Source organism: Schistocerca nitens, chromosome 4, assembly GCF_023898315.1.
Source record: "Schistocerca nitens isolate TAMUIC-IGC-003100 chromosome 4, iqSchNite1.1, whole genome shotgun sequence".
NCBI lineage: Eukaryota > Metazoa > Arthropoda > Insecta > Orthoptera > Acrididae > Schistocerca > Schistocerca nitens.
Window position 1 is genome coordinate 579,270,491 of NC_064617.1, and position 26,730 is coordinate 579,297,220.

The 26,730-nt window shown below is 39.9% G+C and overlaps 1 protein-coding gene across 1 annotated transcript in view; it reads left to right on the forward strand.

Annotated features, from left to right (window-relative positions):
- Positions 1-26,730, forward strand: part of LOC126251853 (death-associated protein kinase dapk-1-like) — a 305,116-nt gene that overhangs the window by 32,393 nt on the left and 245,993 nt on the right. Inside the window, exons 4-5 of the mRNA XM_049952529.1 lie at positions 291-429; positions 19,167-19,363. Coding sequence (XP_049808486.1) covers positions 291-429; positions 19,167-19,363 — 336 coding nt within the window. The remainder of the gene's footprint in view (positions 1-290; positions 430-19,166; positions 19,364-26,730) is intronic.

The following is a 26,730-nucleotide window of genomic DNA, read 5'->3' on the forward strand; positions in this document are numbered from 1 at the left end:
TGAATTATGTGAGAAGGGGTAAAATTTTTAAGGGACACAATATTGCTATAAGTTGGCATTACAATGTTATATTGAATGGACACTTGGCAGAGTTCATGCCACCCTTTTACAGATACAAAGATATTATGTCTTCACCTTACGTAAACATAATTGGTTGAAACATTTTTTGTACATTTGTTATAGTTTTTTTCTTCTGTCACACATTTAGCAAAGTAATAAATACTGTGCTAATAGAATAGAGCTGCTTCAAGAGTTTATATATTTAATGTTTATTGTTTGAATTCTAACAGGCTGGAGGGTGGAGAACTGTCCTCTCTCCTAGAATCTCGTGGTCATTTGGAGGAAACTGAATCAGCTTATTGTGCTCATCAAATACTACTTGCATTACAACACATGCACAGTCAAAATATCGCTCATCTTGACCTCAAGGTATGCGAGAAATAGCAATACTTCCGAAGCACTGTCATAAAATTTTGGTTTGAATTATTTCTAACATGAAATCATCAAGGTTAGTAAGTTTATATGAAGTATGGTTCTTCATTTTCAGTGTTTAAGACATAGTCTCACATACAAACTGTGTGGACAGAGATCCCCCACGTAGCTTTACTGACCTAGAATTATGCCTATGACACCTCATAACATACCTTGTTTTATTGTTTTCCTACTATTAATGGAATTGATGAATATTTATTAAAGTACACAACACTGCACAAGTTGATTTTTGATCTCTTCATGTTTATTGACGCTCGAAGTTATCTTTTATATGGTCAGCTTTGTAACCTGCAACAGCCTCAGTAGTTGACATAGAACAGCAATGAAACAATGAAACATAGATTGTTTTCGTAATGATTGCTAGCTTTTGACTGAATGAGAAGTACATACTGTTTACATTATAAAATGGATTCACAAATTGTAAATATATTTTAACATCAGTTGTACATTTTATTAGTGACACATGAAAATTTGTGCCGGACCACTTGAACCTCAATTTCCTGCTTTTTGCAAGAGGTTGCCTTTACCACTGCGGCTGTCCATGTATGCCTCCCACACTGACTCAGAATTCCATGTGTCATGTTGTCCATATCCCCTATGCTCTACTTTGTGATTCCCACACAGGGAGAGAGAAAGTTTTTTGTCATCATCATTTTAGCCTGTCGAGGCATCTATACCACTGATTTCCACAATGTCTGTGTTTACACAGTGCCTGTATGTTATATTACAGTGTTCATGCATGTCTGAAGACACGGACACTGATAATTCACAGTTGTTGTAAATTTTACGAAATGGATTTACAAATAGTGAATATGTTTTGATGCCAATTGTACATTTTATTAGTGACAAAGTTATGCCAGACCGGGAGTTGTATATGGATAGCCAGAGTGGTTAAGGTGACTGCTCGTGATAAGCAGGAAATCCGGGTTTGTGTCGCAGTCCAGCACAAATTTTCATGCGTCACTAATATGTACAGCTGACGTCAAAATGTACTCGCAGTTTGTGAATCCATTTTGTAAGATTTACAACAGCTGTGAATCATTAAGCTGTGTCTATTCCTTCATGAAGGACACTGTAATGTAACATACAGATACTGCATAAACACAGACAGTGTGTAAATCATTGGTAATATTCACAATTCCAATCCAACAACCTGCCTCAAAGGAAACGTACACTTTAACTGGATAGCAAATATATGGCAGGGCCTCCTAAAGAATTAATAAAATGAATAACATAGGAGGTCAGATTTTTATTATGGAACATGAACTAAGTGTGGCCTTATGTGTGATGTACATACTACAGGAATCACAAAATGGTAATGTGTGCACTTATTAACATAAAAAACAGGAGAATTACAAGTGACTAAGGCAGTGTCCCATGAACTATGAACCATGAACTTTCCCTTGATGTGGTGGCTTGTGTGCATTGGTGATACAGTTGCCATACTGTGGATGAAGGTGTAACTGCAATGGAGGGGTACCCATGGAGAAGCTTGATGAATGGGTGGTTCCTGAAGAGGGACAGCAGCGTTTTCACTAATTACAATTGCAGTAGTCTGCATGATTGACTGATCTGGTCCTGTAAGATAAATGGACACAGCTTTGCTGTGCTGGTACTGCAAATGACTGAAAGTAAGGGGAAACTGCAGCTGTTATTTCCCAGAGAGCATGCAGCTTTACTATATGGTTAAATGTCGCATAAAATATTTGGATTAGTGGGTGGGGCCACTCAGGAGGATGCCGTCATCACAGAAAGCAAAAACAGCATTACACAGGCTGGAGTGAGGAACGTTTGATCTCTTAATTGGGCAGATTAGTTAGCAAATATAAAAAGGGAAATGGATAGGTTGAAGCTAGATATGGTGGAAATTAGTGAAGTTCTGTGGCAAGAGGAAAAGGGCTTTTGGTCAGTTGAGTGCATGGTTATAAATGAGTGGTTCCAGTAATAAATAAGAAAATAGAAATTTGAGTAACCTACTATGAACTGCATAGTGACTACATTATCACAGCCCATATTGACGCAAAGTCAACACCCACCACAGTAGTACAAGTTTATATGCCGACTAGCTTTGCAGATGATGAAGAGATCAAAAAACATTTATGATGATGAGATTATTCAGATAGTTGAAGAGGGGCAGGAAAATTTAATTGTGGTGGGGGGCTGGAATTCGATAGTAGGAAAAGGAAGAGAAGGAAGAATGTGGTCTAGAAGAAAGGAATGAAAGAGGAAGCTGCCTGGTAGAATTCTGCACAGAGCATTATTTAATTATCACTAACACTTGATTTAATAATCATTAAAGAGGGTTGTATATGTGGAAGAGACCTTGAGACACTGGAAGTTTTCAGATTGATTATATAATGGTAAGACAGATACATAAGAATCAGATTTTAAGACGTAAGACATTTCAGGGGCAGATGTGGGCTCCAGCCACAATTTATTGGTTGTGAACAGGTAAAACTTAAGAAATAGCTAGAAGGTAAGAAATTAAGGAGATGGAACCCAGGTAAGTTGAAAGAACCAGAGGTTGCTGAGAGCTTTATAGGGAGCATTAGGCAACAAGTGACTGAAACAGGGGACAGGAATACAGTAAATGGCAAATGGGTAACTTTGAGAAATGAAATAGTGAAGGCATCAGAGGATCAAATAGGTAAAAAGATAAGACCTAGTGGAAAGTGTGAGATATCACAGGAGATATTAAATTTAATTGTCGAAATGAGAAATATAAAAGTGCAATAAATTAATCAGGCAAAAGAGAATACAAATGTCTAAAAAATTAGATTGACAGTAAGAGCAAAATGGCTAAGCAGGAATACTTAGAAGACAAATTCAAGTCTGTAGAAACATATAACTAGGGGAAAGATACGAACTTCATAAAGAAAACTTAAAGAGACATATGGAGAAAAAAAAAACTGCTGTATGGAGATGAAGAGCTCAGATGGAAAATCAGTATTGAGCAAAGAAGAGAAAGCTGAAAGGTGGAAGGGGGTACAGTATGTAGAGGGGTTACACAGTGGAAATGAACTAGAAGGCATTATTATAGAAAAGAAGAGGATGTAGTTGAAAATGAGGTGGGAGATATTATACTGCAAGAATAATTTAACAGATGCCTGACTGATCTAAGTCGATACCAGGCCATGGTGTAGACAACATTCTGTCATAACTAGTGATATCCTTTAGAGAGCCAGACATGACACAACTATTCCATCTAGTGTCCGAGATGATGAGACAGGCAAAATACCCTCAGACTTGGAGAAGAATGTAATAATTCCAGTTACAAAGAAAGCAGCTGCTGACAAGAGGTGTGAATATTACCAAACTGTCGGTTTAATAAATAACTGTTACAAAATGCTGACACAAATTATTTAAAGAAGAATGAAAAAACTGGTAGAAGCTGATCTCAGTGAAGATCGGTTCGGATTCTGGATAAGTGTAGGTACCTTCAAGGCATTACTGATGCTACAACTTCTTTAGAAGAAGGGTTAAAGAAAGGCAAACTTAAATTTATGGCATTTGTGGACTTTGAGAAAGATTTTGACACTATTATCTGGAATACACCCTTTGAAATTCTAAATGTAGAAGGGGTAAAATACAGGGAGTGATAGGCTATTTTCAACTTGGACACAAACGAGAAGGCAGTTATAAGAGGGGCACTGATGACCTCGATGTTGAGCGCCCATAAGCCCCAACACACACACACACACACACACACACACACACACACACACACACACACACACAGTTATGAGTCTAGGGGCATGAAAGGAAAGCAGTGGTTGAGAATGTGTGAAAAAGAAAGCTGGGATCTTCTTTTTCCTCTCTTGTTTTGCCATCTGCCTCCTTAAATTCAATTTTTCAATTTTAACTAATTACCATTAACACACATAAGTATAATCTGCATTTTCATAAAAGGGAAAGGTTGGCCCTCAGTTTTAAAGAATATAACACCGTATCTTAATTTTGTGCTTAGTTTTGTGTATGTAATTAATTTCCTGATTTATTTTGACTATTCATAGTTAATATCTTTCGTTATAGGGTGAAATCAATAATTGTTTCGTAACTTAAATTCTGTTATTGACTTATAAACAAATATAAGTTCTGTACTAATTATAAACATTTGGAAGACGAAACACTGGCATTCTTTAAGTATTTATTTGGCTCTATTCGAAAACATATTCCAGTTTTGTCAAAAGCATTGTTTGCATAACTGTATCTGTTAACTTCATCATTTAAATAAATAATTTGCCTTAATCCTCGTGGTAGAAGAAGTTGTTAAAGAGAACCAATTTTTCAATTTATTAAGTTAATTTAATGAGTTGAGTTTTAATTGTAATTTCTGTAAATTAAACATCAAACAATGTATAGTTCCAGTACCTATTATTGTGATGATATATAAAGGCCCAATTTTTGGTCTCGAGACAGTCAGTCCACTGCCGATTTTCTGATGAAGAGTCTGTGCTGGTTAGAACAACTACTATGTATCAATTGAACAGTGGAATAAGTGTAACACAATTAGGCCATGTGTTAAAACAATAACAGTGTCTGTCCAATACATACTGTATTATTCTGCAAGAAGTGTGAACTGTGTGGTTAGGTTTTTACCGCTGATAGATATTCAATAGTAAACTGTTGTAGTAGTATGCTAATGTTTGCCTGCAACCTATTAATGGGGCTTATCAAAATCTGACAATAGTTAACTGGCCATATAACTGTGTAATATTGGGGATTGTGAACAGTGAAAGTAAAGAACTGTGAAACGCAACTGTGCAACTGTTGGCTACATCATTTACAGTAATCAGTTTTGAACTTTCAACCCCCAATTTTCAGCCAGTATAACAACGCAGTACATCGACATCGAGGACTAACAGTGAAGAAATAAGCAGGTGATCGTCACAAAGGGAGTGAGACAGGGCTGTAGCCTGTTCTTGACATCATTCAATCTGTACATTGAGGAAGAAGTAAAAGAAACCAAAGGAAAAATTTTAAGAGGTAATTAAAGTTCAGAGAGAAGAAATAAAAAGCTTAATTTTTGCCGACAACACTGTAAGGCCGTCAGTTACAGCAAAGGACTGGGGAGGAGCATTTGAACAGAATGAACAGTAAGTTGAAATGAGGCTATAAGATGAACATCAGCAAAAACAGAATGATTGTCATGAAATGTAGTCAGATTAAAGCTGGTGATGCTGAGAGAATTAGATTTGGAAAAGAGAGAATTAGATTTGGAAATGAGACACTTAAGGTAATACATGAACTTTGCTGGTTGGCCAGTAAAATAACTGATGATGCACGAAGTAAATAGGATATAAATGTAGACTGGCAATAACAAGGAAAGTATTTCCAAGGAAGAGAAATTTGGTAACATCGAATGTAGATTTAAATGTTAGGAAGTCTTCTCGAAGATGTTCATCTGGTGTGCAGCCATGTATAGAAGTTGAAACATGGACAATAAGCAGTCCAGATAAAAAGAGTATAGAAGCTTAAAAGTGGTGCTACAGAAGAACACTGAAGATTAGATGGGGAAAGGGCATAATTAATCTACATCTACATGGTTACTCTGCAATTCACACTTAAGTGCCTGGCAGAGGGTTCATCGAACCATTTTCATACTACTTCTCTACCTTTCCACTCTCAAATGACACGTGGGAAAAAGGAGGTACTGAATAGAACTGGCTAGAAAAGAAACATGGCATAACTTGGCTAAAAGAAGGGATAAATTGATAGAACCCATCCTGAGAAAGCAATGTATCACCAGTTTAGTGTGGGAGGGACGTGTGAAGGGTAAAAATCATGGAGGGGGAGGTAGAGATGAATACAGGAAGCAGGTTCAAAAGGAGTACTATGTTGCAGTACTTATTCATAGATGAAGATGTTTGCACGGGATAGAGTAGCTTGGAGAGCTACATCAAACCAGTCTTAGGAGTGAAGACCACAACAACAAACAAGATAAAATGAGCAGTGACTTAAGGTTGTATAACTAATAGCTCCACAATTATGAAATGGCAGAAGTATCACTACTATTTTATAGGAGAGCAGTTCACTGTGAAAAAGGATTCCCTAAGTTTACTTAAAAATATCAAGGAAATGAAATATTCTGATTGGAATAATTAACAGACTAATGGACTATTTTAGTGAAATTATTCATTTTTGGAAACAGATTTTGGAAGTAAACTGCCTGACACAAAAAATGAGCACCCTGAAGGGGAGAGGGAAATGAAATAAAGCTTCACCAAATGAGAAAGTATGTGTGTTATTTAAGTAATTATAAACTCAAGTCCAATAAACATCTAGTCCATGTATATCTTCAATTGATTTTTAGGATGACATGAGGAATTCTTCAAAGTCCCCACTGAACATTGTAGCACTGCATTCATCTCTGATGTGTTGGATGGTCTGCTTAGGCACACCACAGTCACACGCTGGAGAAGACAGCAGCCCCCATTTGAAGAGTGGGTCAGCACATCTTCCATGGCCAGTTCTTAGTCAGTTCAGAGTTGACCAGATCTTGCGGGGCTGATCAAACCCAGGAACTGCCTCAGTAATACAAGCCATTAGGTGGCAAGTTGTTGGAGCATTTTGGAGCCATTCTTTTCTCCAAGAGTTGATGTCAGTCCCAATGAGGCTGTTGAGAGCAAGAGGAGGATGTCTTCAACGAAACCTCTTGATACTCAGATCAGGTATATCGATGTGTACCGGTAGTTCAGGGTTTGCTTCGATCTTGCTGTATTCCCTGACCAAGGCTGGTTCTCATCATATTTTTGGGGGTGGTATATGACTCAGGACAGGTATCCATATGTTAGGTGTAGACCCAACAGTTCTTGAAATAATGCGCATGGTGTTGTGAAGTTCAACATTGATTTTGTTCACATGGCTACTGTTTAGGCGTGCTGGTGCACAGTACTCCGCCGCAGAGTATACTAGGCTCAGCGCAGACATCCTCAGAGTTGTTGCTGTTGATCTCCAGGTGGTTCCATAGAGTTTATGGATGAGGTTGTTTCTTGTTTTCACCTTGGCAGCTGCTTTTGTAAGGTGTGATTTTAAATGACAAGATTCTGTCTTATGTGACCCCCTAAGTACTGGTGCTCCTTGGTGTGGTTGAGGTGTGTGTCGCCAAAGTGTACTTCCAGAGCTCTGTCGGTTTCTCTGTTATTGAGATGGAAGCAAGTTACCTCTGTCTTCGTGGCATTAGGCCTAAGCCTCCATTTACAGAAGTATGCTGCCTGTGCAGACAGTTTGAATGTCACGGTTTCTTCCATTGAATCAGAATCGGTGTGCTTTGTTGCAATGCCCCAGTCATCAGTGTAGCCAAATTTCCCACAAGCTGTTTCTGGCATGTCAGCAATGTATAGACTGAAAAGCAGTGGGGCTAATACTGAGCCTTGAGGTAAGCCATTTTGAAGGAATTTTTGGCTCCTGACTTTATTTCCCATGATGACTTGCAATCCTCTGTTACTAATCATATTACCAATAAGCTTTGTTACTTTTTGACAGGGAATTATTTTCATCAGTTTATAGAGTAGGCCTTGCCTCCAGATGGTATCATAGGCTGCTGATAAGTCAATGAAGGCCACAGATGTTTTTAATTTCTTTTGGAATCCTGCTTCAATATGTGTTGTAAGGGCCAGGACTTGGTCTGCACAGCTTTGGTTGGGATGAAAGCCGGCTTGTTCGACTGGGATGGCCTTGAGTATTGTCTGACCAATCCTGCTAAGTAGTACTCATTCCAGAAGTTTATACACCATTCTAAGCAGTGCTATGGGCCAGTAGTTTTGCGGAAGATTTCCCGGTTTACGTGACTTTAGGAGGGAGATTATCTTGACACATTTAAGTTCTTGTGGTATGTTTCCTGTCTGCAGTAGTGATGTGAAGAACTTTGCTAACCATATTTTCGTATATTTGCCATACTCGATAAGAAACTCTGGGAGGATGTCATCTGAGCCAGGTGCTTTACCTGGTGTTGTGTCCTTTATTGCTGCCGAGATCTCTTTGGGAGTGATGTTGCATGAATATTTTGTGTCATCACTGGCTGTTGCTTTTAGCTTTCTAAGTTCACTTTTAATGCATATTGTTGCCTCTCAGTGGTTTTCCCCTTTAGATGTTTTAACAATGTGCACAGCAATTTTGTTAGGTGTTGTGGGGTTTTCTTCTCGAGTGATACCGCTGGCTCCTAGTTTTCAAAGCAGGAACCTTGCTTTTCTGGTGGATACTTTAAAGTCCATAGCCCGAGTAGTTTCCATCCACTTCTGCCGTGCAGTATCAAGGCTGTGTATGAGTTTATCTGCTATTTCTCTGTCACCACTGCTTTGGTAGTCATTATACAGTTCCTCACATTTCTCATCCCAGACTGGAATGTATTCTTTGCGGTATCCCCTAGGTATATGCTTATTTGCTGTTCTGATGACTGCTCCCACAAATCTTTTATAGCTATCAGCAGATCGATGGATCCATCCCAGGCATTTATCGAGGTCTTCAGAGTAAGCTTTCCAATCTGCTTTTTGTAGGTTCCATCTAGGTCGAGGAGCTAAGGTTATCAATGGAATACTTGTGCCGATTTCTACTAGGACTGGATGGTGTTGACTATGAGGGAAATCTGGCAAAATATTTTGGCTTGTGTTGACCAGCTGGTGATTTTCATCAGCTGTGACAAATCATAGGTCTGGGTCATACTCACGTTTCCAAGCTGCTGAGCTAAAGCAACCGTGATCTTTAGCATCAAAAATGAGATGGATGTTGTTTTCTTCTGCCCAGTTTCCTAAGGCTCCACCATTTGTATCGGTTGTTCTGTATCATCATTGCTTGTGGTGGCTGTTGAAGTCTCCCACAAAGACCATCGGATGGTGGTGTGATTAGAGAACATCTGCTGGCCATGCAGATCCTGGTGGTTTGTAGATGTTACTTATGGCTAGTTCACCAATTTTGATTATCACAGAGTAGATTTTGTCATTTGTGGAAGTGGATATCAGGTGACTGTTCTCTGCGTTATCTGTGTGGGTTTCCTGTAGGGCAACCACATCAATGTTGTGCTTAGTCAATAACTTTTGAAGAATTTGGCATTTAGGAAAGGGCATTTAGGGAAGGGTGTCATAAAAGTGTTGTATCCCCTCCTGAGGCAAGAGAATGTACAACCGTTGTAACTAGTCATTTCTATCGTTGATGGTGGCTCTGGGATGGAGGTGATGTTCTGGTTCCATATGCACTATCGGAGAGAGATTTGGAGATCTTGTTGACCACAGGAGTACCTCAACTTTACACAGACAGTTCATAGAGACGTGCTATGTGTGGACAAGCATTGTCCTGTTGAGAAATGGCACTGCAGTAGTGTCACTTGAAGATGACAACATACTGTTATGCCATCAGAGTTCCATCAGTCACAACTATGATCTGAATTCATATTCTGTGGCTCCCCACACTATGTTGCAAGAAATAATACAACTGTGACCCTCCAAAACATTGGAAGTATGGGACATCTCCTCAAGTCGCTACCATACTTGCTGATGATAGTCATGTGGGAAACACACTTGATCATTGAACACAACGTGAAATCGTTAATAAGCAGACCTCGCCAGATGCAGCTGTTTGCATTGTGGTGCTAATGAATTGGGATAGTAATTCTCTGGTCCCACTGTTAATCTCTGACTAATGATATGAAATGACACAGAATGCTGCAGGGAGTTACTTGTTCTTGGATGCCCGGCATAGACGTGAATTGTTTATGATGTGCTTGATGCTCAGTATGGTGATCCTCTCTTGTGGTGGTCAGACGTGGTCGACTGAAACCTTGACGAGTACATCTGCACTCGTGTGCCCATGCAGTCCAACATTGGGCCACTGTCACATCCAAATGCCCCACCAATCTGGATATTGCATAATTTGATAGCTGTCCAAATGAAGACGCACAATAAGGTGAAACTCTTGTCAGGTGCTGATAACACTATCTAACATGAGTATGCAGAATTTCCATGTTGTCCACTATGATCCCCCAAGATCTGATGCTGTTCATGTCCCTTGTATATCCTACCAGGCCTGGTAACAACACTAGTGCATTCTGGAGGCTGTTGTATCTGTCGCAGAGCATTGCAGCTCTAACCATTTACATACCTACTGATGTTGTGTACAAGTATGAAGTTACACAGTAGTCTGGGTGCTTAGTTTTCTTTTTCCAGTCAGTGTAATTACATACTAAGATGGTAACATTATAGAACACAAAAATTTTAAATGTGCATAGCTTCTGAAATATGAAGTTTTTGGAAAATATTAGTTTGTTGGAAAATGAGGGCTTTCACCTTCTCATGATCTGCATGCATATTCAATGACAAATATTTGTTTAAATAAAATATTTTGAGTCAAAATAACTACAGTATGTTGCAGCTATCAGTGATGGGAAAATTATACAGTGAATAATAACATTTTATGAGACCTTGCTTGAATAAGAAATTGAATATTTAGTGTAACTATTATATATTAACGAGACAAGGAAAAAACATTATTGGCATCAGAAGTAGTGTAGGAGCAAGTAGTATAGCCCCACTTTTCTCTTTTACAACTAGGAACACATGATTCTGTGTCATGGGCTACTTCATCTCAGAGCATAGTCAGTCCTGAGTGCAAAATCATGTACAGTTTTGGAATAACAATCGTACATGTATTGTTATGTACTTTATCTGTTGTACAAAGTTCATATCAGTCACATGTATCCTGCTTGTTGTTGCACTTTCCATAAAATAGGTTTATATTACACTATTCATAACATTTATATTTGTAACTTATCTTTTAGTTGTGAGTGTTAGTTTACAGAGAATATGATGTTTATTTAAGAAGCAGGTAAATTACTTTTTGTTTCACTGATATTTGTTTATTGCTACTAGGCTTTTGACTTATGAGGTCATCATTAGGGAGCAACTGACCACGGTCCACAAAGTCACTAGCATACAAAAAAACAAACCTTGAAAACTGAAGATATAAATTAACTGCATGGAATCTTTAGCCATGAAATTGTTTAGCAAATGTAAAATCGAGTACTCATCAATCACGAAGTGTGCCATATATGTTAAGACAGTTAGCGGCTTTTAGTTACTCTGCTGTGGTACAATAGCATAGAGAAATAATTTGGAAGTGGACAAATTACAGTGTAAATGGTGGGCACTATACATGTGACACATTTCAGTGCTAAAAACACATGGATTCTAATACAACTTAAATATTGACACAGAATTTTTGCTATGATTTTGTGCACTATGTGGACACAAGTAACTATATACTGTGCTGGATGATGGTACGGATAAAAGAGTATTAAATTATGGTTTACAGAATTAATGACACCTAAACGGTACAAAATGAATGAAGACTGTATGAATTTAGTATGCTATCTGGAGGGAGAGTCCAAAACGTATAAATTCTGTTGTGAATATGCAACATTGACGTTGAGATCCAGCTTTATGCATGTGACTGATTTACTGAATCACGTAAAACTTGGAAGTGAGGATGTGGTCAGCAGTATCTGATCAATTAGAACCAAGAGAGGGTTTTATGCTAAAAGCTTATTTGTTACAAATATTTTCTTTCCTGTGTTGTCTAATGTAGAACATGAGAGTTTCCTAACACTTGAAGTCAGTAAGAAAATGACACAAAACTCTCACCTGATTCATAATGATCAATTTATAACTGAGCACATACCCACTCTTCAGCTTGACATGACCTAATAAACCAGTCACCACACTTCAAATACACTGGTCTATATTCATCCCCACATACCACAAACTGATACTACAAAGTTGTGTCATTTAGGTTTTGTTTTGTTTTCCATTCAGTCTCTCATCATATTATTATGTGCTTATTGTGCCTTTGCTCATTTTGGAATGTCCAGACTTTCTTTTCTAGAATTCAGTTTTCATACATTTTGTAGGTCTACTGTAACTAGTGGTTATCATCCTTTATGATCCTTCATATTACCTGGTACCATGATGTAAGTGTCTTTTATGCCTTACATTGCTTTCTCTGCAAACCTTTGCCTTGAGGTACCTGTTAGCCCACAGTATTGCACTATCAGACAAATTTGGCTACACACTGCCTTATTTACTTGTTATTGCCAAAAACATATCCATGTTAATGTCATATCTTTCATCTCATCCCTGACACTTAATGTAAACAATGCACATCTTTGTTTTGTAGCATCATTGTAAGGTGTCAGTGTATTTGAACATGTGAAGTCATTGTGTAATCAAAGTGTTCAATGGAAAACTGATGATGGTAATCCACCTTTGATGCTGTGTTTTTGTAATTGTGTTTGTAACACTGGGATATGTTTATCATGATGATAATGTGTGTTACATGTAAAATAATGAAAATGTAAGCAGTTCAAAGCAATGAGGACACAGTCACTGTAAGTACTTGTGCTATAAGCTCCAATGCAATTTCCAGCTTGTATTTATCTTTATTTCCTTCTGAATATTTCTCAGTTAAAATATTTTCTCTCTAGAGCACAATGGCATGCAAAGCACCCAACATCTGACTAACAGTTCATCCTGTAATGCAGCTCTCTGATGATGAACAGAAGTTCAAAACCAGTAATGGCAAGGAGCAATAAAACATGTTAAACAAAAACGTTCTCAAAATTATTGTTTGGTGTCTGTTTCTATAACATATCATATATTTCAAGCTCAATTGATTTATATAGGTGGATGGCCAACTCAACAGATCTACTGCCATCTCTGCGTAAGGGTTAGTTTTCACTAAAGTGAGGTGTCACAGGATGTGGGTACTGCGATGTTTGCGTATGTCTGGTTAAGGGTAACCATTAATAAGCGCTCATCTGGAGATACATTCGGCCTAAGTCGAATGAAGCGTAGCAGTTTGAAGGGCAGAGGAAAAAAAGTGCTAATGCAAGAGCCAAGGGAAAAAAAACCTCTGCGATAGTTAGATCAGGGGGTAAGAGCAGTAACAGATGTCTTGCTGCATGCGATAGGTCATGCAAAGCTAGGATTTGTTAGTAGTGGGTATCATGCATGTCGATACCTTTGACATTGTGCGGTGGTGTTGTTCGGCGGCTGCCGCTGGGTGCCAGTGTTGAGCTCTCGTCAGCAACCTGCAACAGTTAAGTTTATTATCGTTTTTGTGTCCGATAGGTCATATATCGGATGCACAGTGTAGGGTGATGTTGGCGAATTGTTTGTGCGTCAGTGGGCGAGTTGTCTGTGTCCCTGCTGTGGCCTGTTGGTTGGCTCCAATAGCAGCTGGTAATTACCAGTCAGTGTTGCTGATATTCAGGGGCTTGCCGACATTTGTCGCTTGTTAGTGTATGTTAGCTTACCTTAGGTGGCTATGCCCTAGCTAATAGTGTCTTTGGCTGCTTGTGCTTCCACCTATAGTTGTGATCGTAGTTTCCCAGAGTGAGTATGAAAGGATTGTTCGAGTGTCTCGAGTTCCTGTATAGTCATGTGGCAAGTTTTTTTGAATACTTCCTTGAGGGTTTCAAGGCGGTATTCTCAGTGCAGAACCACGGTGCGTGTGTAGTGTATAGCGTTGCTAATGATTCGTAGCACTTTGTTCTGTATGATCTGCAGGCAGCGCAGTCGTGTAGGAGCTGCATATCCCCAGACGGGAGCTGCGTATGTCATCAGAGGTCTAATCAGTGTCATGTATATGGACCTTGACACCCTCCTATTCAGTGTGCTTTCTCTGTTGAGCATTGGGTAGAGCTGTTTGAGCCTCGTGTGTGCTCTGTTGGCAACATACTCGATGTGGTCCCCCCATGTAAGTTTCCGGTCCAGCCAGACACCTAGGTATCTGACTTTCTCTCGGAAACGTATTGGGCGTGTATGTATTGTTATCGGTCTGCTGTGTTGCTGTTTGCGCAGTAGTTTCAGTCTGTGTGTAAACAGAACTGCTTCGCACTTGTCGACGTTTACTTTAATACGCCATCGCTCCAACCAAGGCTCGGCTGTTCTGAGTGCTGTCTGTATTCGTGAATTAATGTTCGACGGTTTCCAATCTTGCGCAAGGATGGTGGTGTCATCCGCGTAGATGGCTAACGTCGTGTTTTGTGTTGCTGGGAAGTCGTAAACGTACAGGTTGAACAGGATGGGCCCTAGGATGCTTCCTTGGGGTACTCCAACTTGGATACCATGTTGTGTTGATTGTTTATCCTGCACGTTAGTGTTGAAACATCTGTTTGTGAGATATGAGTGTATGAGATGTACGAGTTCGTCTGGGAAACCAGCTTTGCTTAGTTTGCGTATGAGGCTGTTGTGCCAGAGAGGGTCGAAAGCTTTTTCGATGTCCAGGAACACGGCCCCTGTGGCTTTGTTCATGTTGTAGCCATGTGTTACATGTTTGACTATGCAGAGGAGTTGTTGTGTTGTCGAGTGGTGATTCCTAAAGCCGAATTCCTCCAGTCTTAGGGTATCATTGGTGATGCAGTGCCTAGTGATACGTTTTAATATTACCTTCTCAACAATCTCGCTGAGCAAACACAGCGGACTGATGGGTCAGTAATTTTGTGGGAGGGAGTGGTCTTTCCCTGGCTTCCTGAACATCAGGACCTTGGCCACCTTCCAAAAGTTAGGGAAGTGTTGGTGTTTTAGGATGGCATTCGTTAAGTGTGTAAGGTATTCTACGGCTTTATCCATGAACTCCTGGAGGACATGGTTTTGAATGCCATCAGGCCCAGGGGCTTTCCTAGCGTTGGTGTGCTTGATAGCCCATGTGATTTCGTTTGTGCTAGTGCGTCTAATTTTGTTGCGCGAGGGCTGGGCTACAAGTTGTGTAACCTCTTGGTCCATTTCAAGTGTGAATACTGGATCTGAGGGAGCCAGATTCGGCATGAAGGGCACTGCAAGTGTTGTGGCCATAGGCTCTGCCTTCTCCATTGCAGAGTAAGCTGGGCTGTCTGGTCCTTGCAGCGTGGGAATGTAATGTTTCTCCCTGGTGAAGTGTCTGGCTAGCTTCCACATGTCAGGACGTGTGGTATCTAGCCTAGCGAGTTTCCGTCCCCATTGTTCGTTTTTAATCTTTGTATTTTATTCCGTATTATGCCATGGAGTCTGTTGACATGCAGTTTATAGAACGGGTGCCTGGTATGCTGTCAGTATCTCCTGAGGCGGTTCCTCATTGAGATAAGGCCCGGGATCTCCTGGGGCAGGGCCGTCAAGTGTTGTTTTTGGTGTTCTGTATGGAATGGCGTCAGTCATTACATCTTGGACGGCAGTTGTGAGAGCCTCCACAGCCTCATCAACTGATATTTATCATAGGTTTTATAATTTGTAAGGTAGTATGTCTGCTATTGAAGGACAATGTATTCCAGGGCTTTAGATACAGTAGATTTACTTCAGTGTAAGATTGGTTATGCATGAGTTTGAAAAACAGTCCAACTTTGTCTGCATTAAATATGTCACATACTTGTATTGTGCTGTCAAACCTACTAAGACACCATTTTCCTGGCAGGTACATTATCTTTGTAAACAGATGCAACCTCATCACAGATTTTATGGTGTACAGTTCCAGGATGTCCTCCAAACCTATGTGGAGCCACCCCATTGTTCTAGTAAAGTTTTCTGTTTTCATCTTGCTCACAATGTCTATAGCCTTTGCTTGACTTACTGCGCAACACCAAACAAATCTAGGGTGGCTTCATTGTGTATTTTTGATGTCATACTCTGTTGCCATTATGCTATACAGTCACAAAATACAAAAGTAATAAAATGATAGCAGTATTGAAAGGAAAGATTGCTGCTCTCCACATAGAGGAGGTTCTGAGTTGGAGATGGGCACAATGGAAAAGAATGCTAGAGATACTAAGCGTTTGGAGTAACTCCTTCATCAGACATAGAAACCTCACATATATGCACACAGGCACAACTCACACGTACATCTACATCTAAATCTAAATTCTGCAAACCACTGTGAGTTGCATGGCAAAGGGTACATCCTATTATGCCAGTCATTTCTTCGTGTTCCATTTACGTATGGAGCTAGGAAAGAATGATGTTTGAATGCCTCTGTACATGCAGTAATTATTCTAATCTTTTCCTCACAATTCCTGTATGAGTGATACATAGGGGTTGTATTGTATTCCTAGAGTCATCATTTAAAGCGTGTTCTTGAAACTTTGTTAATAGACTTTCTCAGGATGGTTTATGTCTATCTTCAACAGTCTTCCAGTTCAGGTCCTTCAGTATCTCTGTAACACTGTCCCATAGGTTAAAGAAACCTGTGACCATTTGTGCTGCCCTTCTCTGTATCCATTCAGTATCCCTTGTTAATTATACTTGGTATGGGTCCCACGCACTTGAGCATTGTTCTAGGATAGGTCCCACGAGTGATTTGTAAGCAATCTCCTTTGTAGACTGATTGCACTTCCCCAACAAACTGAAGTCTACCACCTGGCCACTGTCATCTCTGGTAGCTAAGGCTTGACTGCAACTTTGTCTGAGATGGATAACAATCTAGCTGGTATGGTAGAGGTATGGGCAATGCATGGGGCAGGGAGGCAGAAGTATAGCAGGATAGGGGTGGGGTGAGGCAGAAGCTAGTGTTGCAGGGACAGGAAAGGTCTGTTATATACAGTGTGGGGAGGCGGTGCTTGGAGTGGGGGGAAACAGAAGAGAAGATTAGAGAAATTGAGAAGGGATAAGGACTACGCAGTGAGATCAGGAAAGAGGGATAAGCAGATGGAGGACAGGGACTTGTGAATACTGAGGCTAAGAGGGTTGTGGTAATGAAAGATATTTCTCAGAGGGAGTTCCCACCTGTGCAGTTCAAAAAATCTCAGGCTGGTGGAATAATCCAGATGGCACAGGTTGCGAATCATGACACAGGTTGCGAATCAGTTGTTAAAGTAACACACATCGTGTTGGGAGGCATGCTCAGCAACTGGCTAGTCCAGCTGTCTCTCGGGTACAATTTGGTAGATAATGGTAGATCAGATGTTTGCTTTCACAGGTGGTCCTGCCTTGATGTGGTAGGAGATGCCCGTGACAGGACTGGAGTAGGTGGTACAGGAAGATGTGTGGGACACGGAGCAGGGATGGAGTAGGAACAGATGGAGAAATTGCGTAGATGTGATGGGTGGTGGAAAACCACACTGGGAGGGGTGAGGAGGATATTTTCACCCAGAATCCTAAACCATCAACCCCCCCCCCCCCACCTACCCAGCTAGATTACCGGACGCAGTTTCAGTGTGTGTGTGTGTGTGTGTGTGTGTGTGTGTGTGTGTGTGTGTGTGTGTGTGTGTTGTTTTTCTACATCTGACAAAGGACTTAGCCTGAAAGCTGAATATTTCTAGCATTCTTTTTCAATGTGCATGTTTGCAACACAATGCCGTCTCTATGTGGTTAGTATCAACCTGTCCTTCCCATATGGTTTTAATCCATCCTGTATCTTTCCTTGTTTGAAAATAATAAAAGGAATTACTGGAGACCTAGGTTGTTCTATCCACTGTATTAAAACATTTTCCAGCTCAGTACACCCAGATTTCACTTTATGCTTTAAAAGCAATTTGTTAGAGATACTTCAGTTTCCTAACATTCCCTTCTAATATCAAAGATGGCATCCCAAGAGACAGCTTGAATCCTTTTTATAACAACATCTTGTTTTTGTTGTACTTCTGTATGATATGCAGTTTCTTGGCCCCTGAAAGTGTTTTTTTTCTTTCTTATTTCATGTAGCCATTGTGTCACACTCTAAACACATTTCTGTACAGTAAAGAAACTTTGTTCCGTGGCTAGCAATACGTCACAACTAGGCTGGTGGTAGGAACCCTCATGTGACATAAGCTTTATGAGGTGTATGACCAGCAGCTGGAAGTTAGGAATGCAGCTAGGAGGAAGGTTTCCCACGTCCAGTTGTTAACAACAGCCCACCATTTGTCTTGTGCAACATTTTAAGCCTCCCGGCATCTGCTGACAGCTTTTATGAGCCTTCTCGTGCTTCATGGAAAAGTGCCATAAAGGAAGTGGCAGCATGTGTTATACTAAAGAGAAGTGCATCAAAATGGGAGATATGTTACAAGGGTGTCATGTGGAAATTTTTGCAGCACTGAAGCAAAGGAGTGTTTTACATGGGTGTGTGTTTAGAGGTTTCGCCATACTGCATTCACACTACATGTATGCTGTAATATAATGTGTGTTTTTTTGTACAGTTTTCATAATAATCAGTCTCTAAATGGTAATTTAATAAGTTTTATGCTTTGCTACCGTTATTACACTAAAAAAAACTATGTTAATGTCTATGGTTTGTTAAAAATTACAGTTAATGTGATATTTGTATTTAAGTGATTCTCTCATATGGTGGCCACTATTCACATTGACATTTATACATTTTCAACTTCTTTATTTATACACTTATGCCACAGTATAGAAAGTAAAATCTGTTAACCATTGTGATGTACTGTATTTGACAGGTAACACAAAAAATGAGCACTCAATGTAACACTTTGTATATGATCTCACAAGCAAAGATTCTAAGCAGTTGGTTTTTATCTTCAGTTTCCAAGGTTTAGTTTCTTACACATTAAAGTCTTTGTGAATACTAGACCTTATCTGATGATTGCCTAGTCAACTTCTTGCTGAAAAAATTAAAAAAAAAAGTTGATCAAAGCAGTCTGTTTGCTTTTCACCCTGCAATATTAAATTGTTCTGCCAGGTAGAGACCAAAAAATCCGTTAACATGACAGAATTTATTTACAGCCTGAAAATATACTTCTCGTTGGTGGAGGACTACAGCTGAAGTTGGTGGACTTAGGACTTTCACAGGAACTTGAGCCTGGTACACATCTACGAACCACTCTGGCAACCCCAGAATTCGCAGCACCTGAGATTGTCAGTTACGAGCCTCTCTCCTTAGCTACTGATATGTGGGCACTTGGTGTCATCACATACCTCATGTAAGTTGCAGGTGTTGCAGTTTCTTAAGAAAGTTTAGAAATAATGCAAATTTAGGAGACAAAAATAATTTTTCGTTCTTCCTCCCACATTGGTGAATGAATCTTCTAACAAGGAAGAGCAACAGTATAAGATTTTAATTTAATTTATTGAGTTGCTTCAGTTCTTGTGTGTTTCAGTATCATATCTGTGATACCTTGTTATGATGTGGAACATGTCAGTCATTTTACATATATGATAAATTTTTGTAATGAAAATAAAGCTGCTTGCTGACCATTTGCATTACTGGCTTTAACATTTATCTTGTTTATATTCAAGTAGCGTAGTGCCCCACTGCTTCATTCACATATACTGTATGGTCTGAACAGACTTTTTCTGTTTCTGTTTAATCGAGTTTTTATGTTGTTCCAAAATTGCAACACCTTCTAAACTTTTTACCCTAATGAAGGGCATAGAGGCATGGTCTTTTCCAAATTTACATCTGACTAAAATGCAATTCTGGCAGCTGGAGTCAAAGTCTCTTGTTAATGATGCTTTTGCATTCTTGTGGTGATATTTGTGTAGAACTTTCGTCACCTAACACATATTTCTTTACATCTAACTGAGCAGGGAAATACCAGTTTTCAAAGTTTAAAAATGTTTTAATTTTATGAAATATTTTCCTAAAAATTTGCATTCCTTACTTCACCACCTTAGGGGTTAAATTTCCAAAAATACTTAAACTCATATTTTTATTGTTATTTTTAACTGAGAAGTCAAATATTGATTTTCATAGAGGTAGCTTTCAAAATGCTTTAATATTTGTTTAGTAATCATTTACTTCTAAAAATATTTTTCACCCACAGTTTTACCCCCTTAATAGTTGAATTTCCAAAAATGCTGAACACATTTTTTTTTAAATTTCTGTCAGTATTCAAATACCAGTATTTGTAGTTCTAGGTTCAAAATTGGCTTAATAGTGACGGACCTTCAAAAATCCTTTCATTCCCTATTTAACCCCTTGGAGCGGAATTTGAACAATCCATTTGTAAACAACACCTGCAGTATAAGATCCACACCCTCTATAAATTTCAAGTTTCTATCCATGGCGTTTTGGGCTGGGCAATGATGATAGATATAGATAAACAATGGCCAATGTGAGTTTTGAGAAAGGCCATCAAATATTATCCTTACAACTTATTTCTGTGCAATGAATACTATATATTTGTAGATTTGCCACAGAACATTACAGTATTCTTTATGACAGTAGTGAATGAAAATATGCAAAGTAAGGTAACCTTTTGCCCACTTTCATAATTGAAATCAGCATGCACATAGAGCATAGGTAGTTGAATTAGTGTTTGATAACATCTATAATACAGCATTACTAATTCAGGTTCTTACAAATATGCACTCCCAGAATGTTTTAATATTCAGTTTTATGTACATTTCACACATTATTGTTATCAGTTGTGTTATGTCTTGCATTTTATTGAATTTATTTCACTGTGTATTTTCTAAGTTAATCTATAGACCATTTACAGAAAATGAATTGATATTTTTTTGAAACATTTCTTTGGTCATTCACTCTGCTAGAGAACTACTTAGTGTGGAAAATGTGGTGGCAATCAAATGAACTGGTAAACTAAGTAGGGATAATTAATAGGCTGATAAACTATTGCTGCCCTAGAACTAAGGAAATGGTTTAAGCAAACATAGAAATGGACACAAATCCCTAAACTTGAAAAAGCATGATAATAAACAACTTTGAAAGAGTTATAGAAAGTAGAAAAGGTATCTTTGGAATAAGAAGAATTGTTTAAGATTTTAAAGTTAAACAAAATATTAAAGAAATTAACTGTCCCTTTTATTGTTCTCTTAACCATTTTTGAATGCTATGTGATTACCTCCAGATTTTGTTGGAATACTGTGCCTTGATGTATCATATAAATTCTATTAAAGAAGTGGTACCTGCTAATCTCAAATGAAAGGAAAAGTAGCTTCACAGTATAGGCAAGTAGAAAGAAGTAGCACAGGAATTCTTTGAGCACTATAAATTACCCAAATGATACATCATCTCCCACAGATTTTATGAAGATGTATTAAAGTGAACATGAAAACCATTATCTTCAGTGGTGTAGCTACAGTTAATAATAGATCTAAGTTGTCATCCTACAAAACCACCAGTTTTAAGGTCACAAAAGAAAGTGAAACACTCAGGAGACATCGTCAGATGTCTACATCTACATCTGTATCTATACTCTGCAAACAACTGTGATGTGCACATCAATGCAACTTCGTAATGTACACATCATCAGCTGGTGTTATAACTAGGAATAACACAATTAATATATCACCATTCCAAGGTTTATTTTCACAGCACTGATACAAATGCTTCTGTTACCAGGCACAAAGTTGTAGATGAACACTTTATGGAAAATTATAGAAATTGATGGTGGTTATACCAGTGTCAAGGAAGTGCAAGTGAAATGCAGAATTCTGGTGGAAATCACAAGTCCATTTCATGCTAAGCCTTATGAACATTGAAGTCCAAGTTCCAGTATAGCAATTGGATTCTAAATCCACAGCGCAATCAAATCAACATCGAACAGCAGATCTACCGCAGCATAGCACTTCTGAGTTGTGGAGTGGGAACATGGCATGATGAGAACTGACTTGTAGACTTCAGGAGCAATGTTAAATAAGGCTCCATAGTTAATGGAGCCAGTGGCTGGGGTCCCTGTATATTCTGGGCAGTCAATCGCTGAGTGTTATGGGAGGCTGTGTTTTGAAGCACGCATATGCTAAGGCAGCCTGTGATGTTAGCAGTGGGCTGCGCAGGGAGAAGTGCAGTGAATGATGCATTTCTTGGCCTTACGTAATGGAGCACACACTGCTCGGTGTGGAGATTTAATAGTGGTGGATGCCACACACCTCACCCCTAGGGGAAGCAGGGAAGCACCTGCTGTAAATGCAGCAGTGTTGGTGACTCGGAGCACAGAAGCATATGGACGAAAACGCCCCGGCCGGGAGTGAAGGTTGTACCATGTGGACCTCAGCAGCAGAGCCAGTGGAGTAGGAGCAGCCAGTGGCATGTCTTCATCTTCATTTAGAATTACTCATTGTTGGTGGCAGGAAAACATCTCATAGGCCGGAAAGTGCAGCCTGGGGGGCTGGGAGATGTCTGGGATAAGATGCTCTTTTTGGGGTGTGGTGTTGATCAGCTGGATGTAGACAAAAGGCATCTATAAGTCTGGTGTTACTCTGGATGTGTGACTTTGGGTAGGATGGGAACCAGGTAATTGGTAATGGTGGTTCTGAGACGGGGACGGAAAAACTGTTGGGAAACTATTTTGGGGTGAAATTGATTGGCATGTCGCAGAACCTCCTGGTCCAGGAACTGCACTCCAAAGACCTTCTGGCCCTGATGCTGGACAGTTGTTACCGGAATCCAGGGTGGTTGCCAGCCAAATCCTTTTGTCCTCACTAAAGTCTCAGGATGGAACTTGGAAGCAGGCAGTGGTGGTGCTGGCCTTGGCATCGGCGTGATCAGGCTTAAGAGGGCTGCAATCAGTGTAGAAGTTCCACAAGAATTTTGTATCTGATGGGTGTGGACCTGTAACTGCTCAAAAAAAAAGTTAGTGATGCATCAGTGGAGTGATCCTGGAGGTATTTCTTCATCTGAGTTTTGAAATTGCATACCATCCTCTCGGGTTCTCCATTCGATTGTGGATGGAAGGAGGTTTTGGAATGTGGCGAATGCCATGCTGGTCACAGAAACCACAAAACTCCTCGCTATGGAATTGTGGACCATTGACTGTTACGAGCACTTCCGGCAGATCGGCAAACACAAATTTTTTTTTCTAAGGCCATGATGGTGTTGTCATTGCATTGGACAATGTACAGAAATTGGGAGTAAGCATCAACCACTATCAAGAACATAATGTTAAACACTGCACCGGCAAAATCAGTGTGTACCAGCTCCCAAGGATGAGCATATGGTGGCCAAAAAGCAAATGAATGTTGTGGGGGTGCCTGCTGGCTTTGGCAGGATGAACATTTTGGGGTGAGTTGTTCAGTCTCCTGGTTCATGCCCGGCCAGTAGGTGAACCTGTGAGCCAGCAGTTTAGTTCAGGATACCCCCTCAGTGATGTTGGTGCAATAGTGCAGGACGTAAAGAATAAGGAATGACTATTCATGGGTGTCCCTTGTTAGAAACAAGTATAATTACTCCCTTGATCAACATGAGCTGATGGCAGGCATTAAAAGAACTGACGGAATGCTGCAGAAGCCTTGGGAGATTGTCGTTCGGGCCATCCATGAAGTATGTGACTCCAGACTTGTTGAGAATACCTCATCACTACCGGTTGCGTCTGTGACCCGGGAGCTGGTAATGGGAAAAGAATCTATGGTGGCTTCTGCTTCTTCATCAGTGTGAAAACACAGAATTTCTTCTTTGTTGAACTCTGTATCGGGTCCCCATGGAAGATGGGAGAGGACATCAATGTTGGCATGCTCAGTCGTGTTGCAGAAGTGAATCTCATACTGGTAGCATGCCAGAAATAAAACCCAGTGCTGGAGGCAGTGAACAGTCCTGTCTGGAATCTTCACTGCTGGATTGAATAAGATGATCAGCTGTTTATGGTCTGTGATGAGGTGAAACTTTGTGCCAAACCAAAATGTGGTATTTCTATAATACGAAGATGATGGCCAGCATTTCTTTTTCTATTTGGGAGTACCTGTGTTGTTTGTTAGTAAATGTTTTCGATGCACCTTCCTGTGTGCCAGGACCACCCTGACACCTGTATCAGGTGCGTCTGTTGCAATAACTATCTGCTTTCTGGATAAAAACGTGCAAGGCACAGCGTCGTCAAAAACTGGGATTTCATCCTGTGGGAGGCATGCTCACAAGCTGATGTTCACCGGAAAGGCAAACCTTTTTTGCATAACTGGGACAAGGACACAGTTTCTGTTGCTGCTGCGGGTAAGAACTTTTGATAATACAACATCATACCCAGAAAGGAATGAAGTTGCTTTAGTGATATTGGTCTGGGAAGTTTGATTCTGGCTTCGACAAATGCCCAAGATGAAGATTATGTGGCTGAGGTACTCAGTCTCAGGCTGGAAAAACAACATTTTTCTTTCCTGCATTTTAGCCCAGTCGTCCTTAAGATCTGAATAAAGATTTCACATTGTGAACGTGTTCCTCTGTGGTTCTTCCTGTTTCAGTGATGTCATCCAAATAGTTAATGCATTCATCTTCATTAAGTATTAACTTTTCCAAGAATCATTTATAAATGGCAGGAGTACTTGTTATACCAAACATTAGGCATTTCAAACTATGAAGCCCATGCGGCATGTTAAGTGTAAGAAACTATTGAGATTCTGCATCAAGGGGAAGTTAGTGGTATACATCCTCTAGGTCTGTCTTAGAGAAGAAGTTTCCATCTTTCAATTTTGACAGTAATTCTTACGGCTTCCAAATAGGATATGTCTCAATGTCTGACTGGGCATTGACAGTTACTTTAAAATTACTGCACAGGCGGATCTTCCCTGATGGCTTTCACACTATGACTAATTGGGGAGCCCATTGACTAGAAGGAATAGATTCTAGAACTCCAGTTGCAATTAGACAATACAATTCTTCCTTTACTTGGTCTGTGAGAGCTAACCTAACAGCATGGGCTCGAAAGTACCAAGGCTGTGCATTGTGTTTCAGAGCGATGTGCACCTCAAAATCCTTTGTGGTGCTGAGTTCTGGGGTGAACAGGTCCTCATAATCCTAGCAAAGTGTCTGAGGTTGGAACATCTTTAGATACTGAATTCACAGAATCTTCTATTGAAAATCCAAATTTCTGGAAAGAGTGGAGTCCAAACAAGTTCTCACTGTTAACGACTTAGAGGGTAATTTGGTGGGTGACGTTATGAAATGTCATCAGCAGTTCAACTTGGCTATGTACTGGGATGGTATGTTCATTATAAACCATTAGAAGTCTCTTTGTTTTTTCCAAGGGAGGAGGTCCAAGTTTCAAATAGGTACAATAATTCAGAATGCTCACAGCTGCACCAGTGTCTACTTGTAATATAAATGGTTTCTCTGCAATTTGCACTTCTGTTAAAAGCTTATTGGAGATCTCTTGATGGTCAATAGTGGCTACCAGATTAACAGTCATCTGTTTGGCAGGAGGTTGTCTTGCCTGACGGAAGTTACGACATACAGAAGTTGAATTACCATTGGTAGAACAGGTTTTGGAATAGGCCCATCTGTCAGGACAGTCTTTGCATTGATGTTTTCTAAAACAATCAGGACATTATGACAATCATTTCGGTACCCAAGACTGGTTTGATTGACTCGAGTGGGGTGGAGTACGTTGTTGGTTAATGGTACGGTGTCCTGCCTGTAAAGTTGCTACATCCAAATCACCATTAGTATGGCCATTGGCTGTTGGCTTGAATGAGTTTACATTAACAGCTGCTATGTCAATCCATGACTCCAGTTTCTTGCTTGCTGCTCAGGTCACTTCAAAGCTTTGTGCTAAGTCCAAAACTTTGTCTAATGACAGGTCTTTGAGTTGAAGTGCCTTGTGCTGGAAATCCCTGTCTGGAGTACCCCGGGTGATCATGTCCCTGATCATTTCTTCTGCACATGACTCCATACTTTTAGGGGTAACAAAATGACATTTTTTCCCTAAAACGCCATGGCCCATTCTCTAAGAGTCAGGTTTGGCTGTTTCTTGCACTGGTAGAATGCTACCCAGGAGTAAATAACATGGGTATGCCACTGGTAATATTTAGTCTGCAACGAATGAATATTTGGGAAGATGAGCTCTGAAGGCTTAGATAAGGGAAATAATTTGCACAGTAGCCAGTCAGTCTCAGGTTTTGACCATGACGAAAACAAAGATTTCATGAGGCTGGCATCAGTTACCCTGAATGCATGGAAATGCTCCAGTAATCTTGACACATAGGCTTCCCAGTCCCCTAAAGTCTCATCAAAGGAAGGAAAAGGCAGCACTTGTTGTGTTGCTTGCGCCTGCAGTGAGCTTTGAAGAAGTGATTGGAGGGTATTCAGTAGCAGCTTCTGGTGCTCTTCCAGCTGATGAATAAATTGTGTGAGTAGAAATTCCAATGTAGATGATTGCTGGCTCATCTCCATTTCATTGTGTTATACTTAGGAATAAAACACATTATCACCATTCTATGGTTTATTGACACAACACTGATACAAACAATTCTGTTACCAAGTGCCAAGTTGTAGGTGAACACTTTATGGAAAATTATATAAATTGATGGTGGTTATACCAATGTCCAAGAAGTGCAACTGAAATTTGGCGGAAATCACAAGTCCATACTAAGCCTAGTGAACACTGAAGTCCAAGTTTGAGTTTAG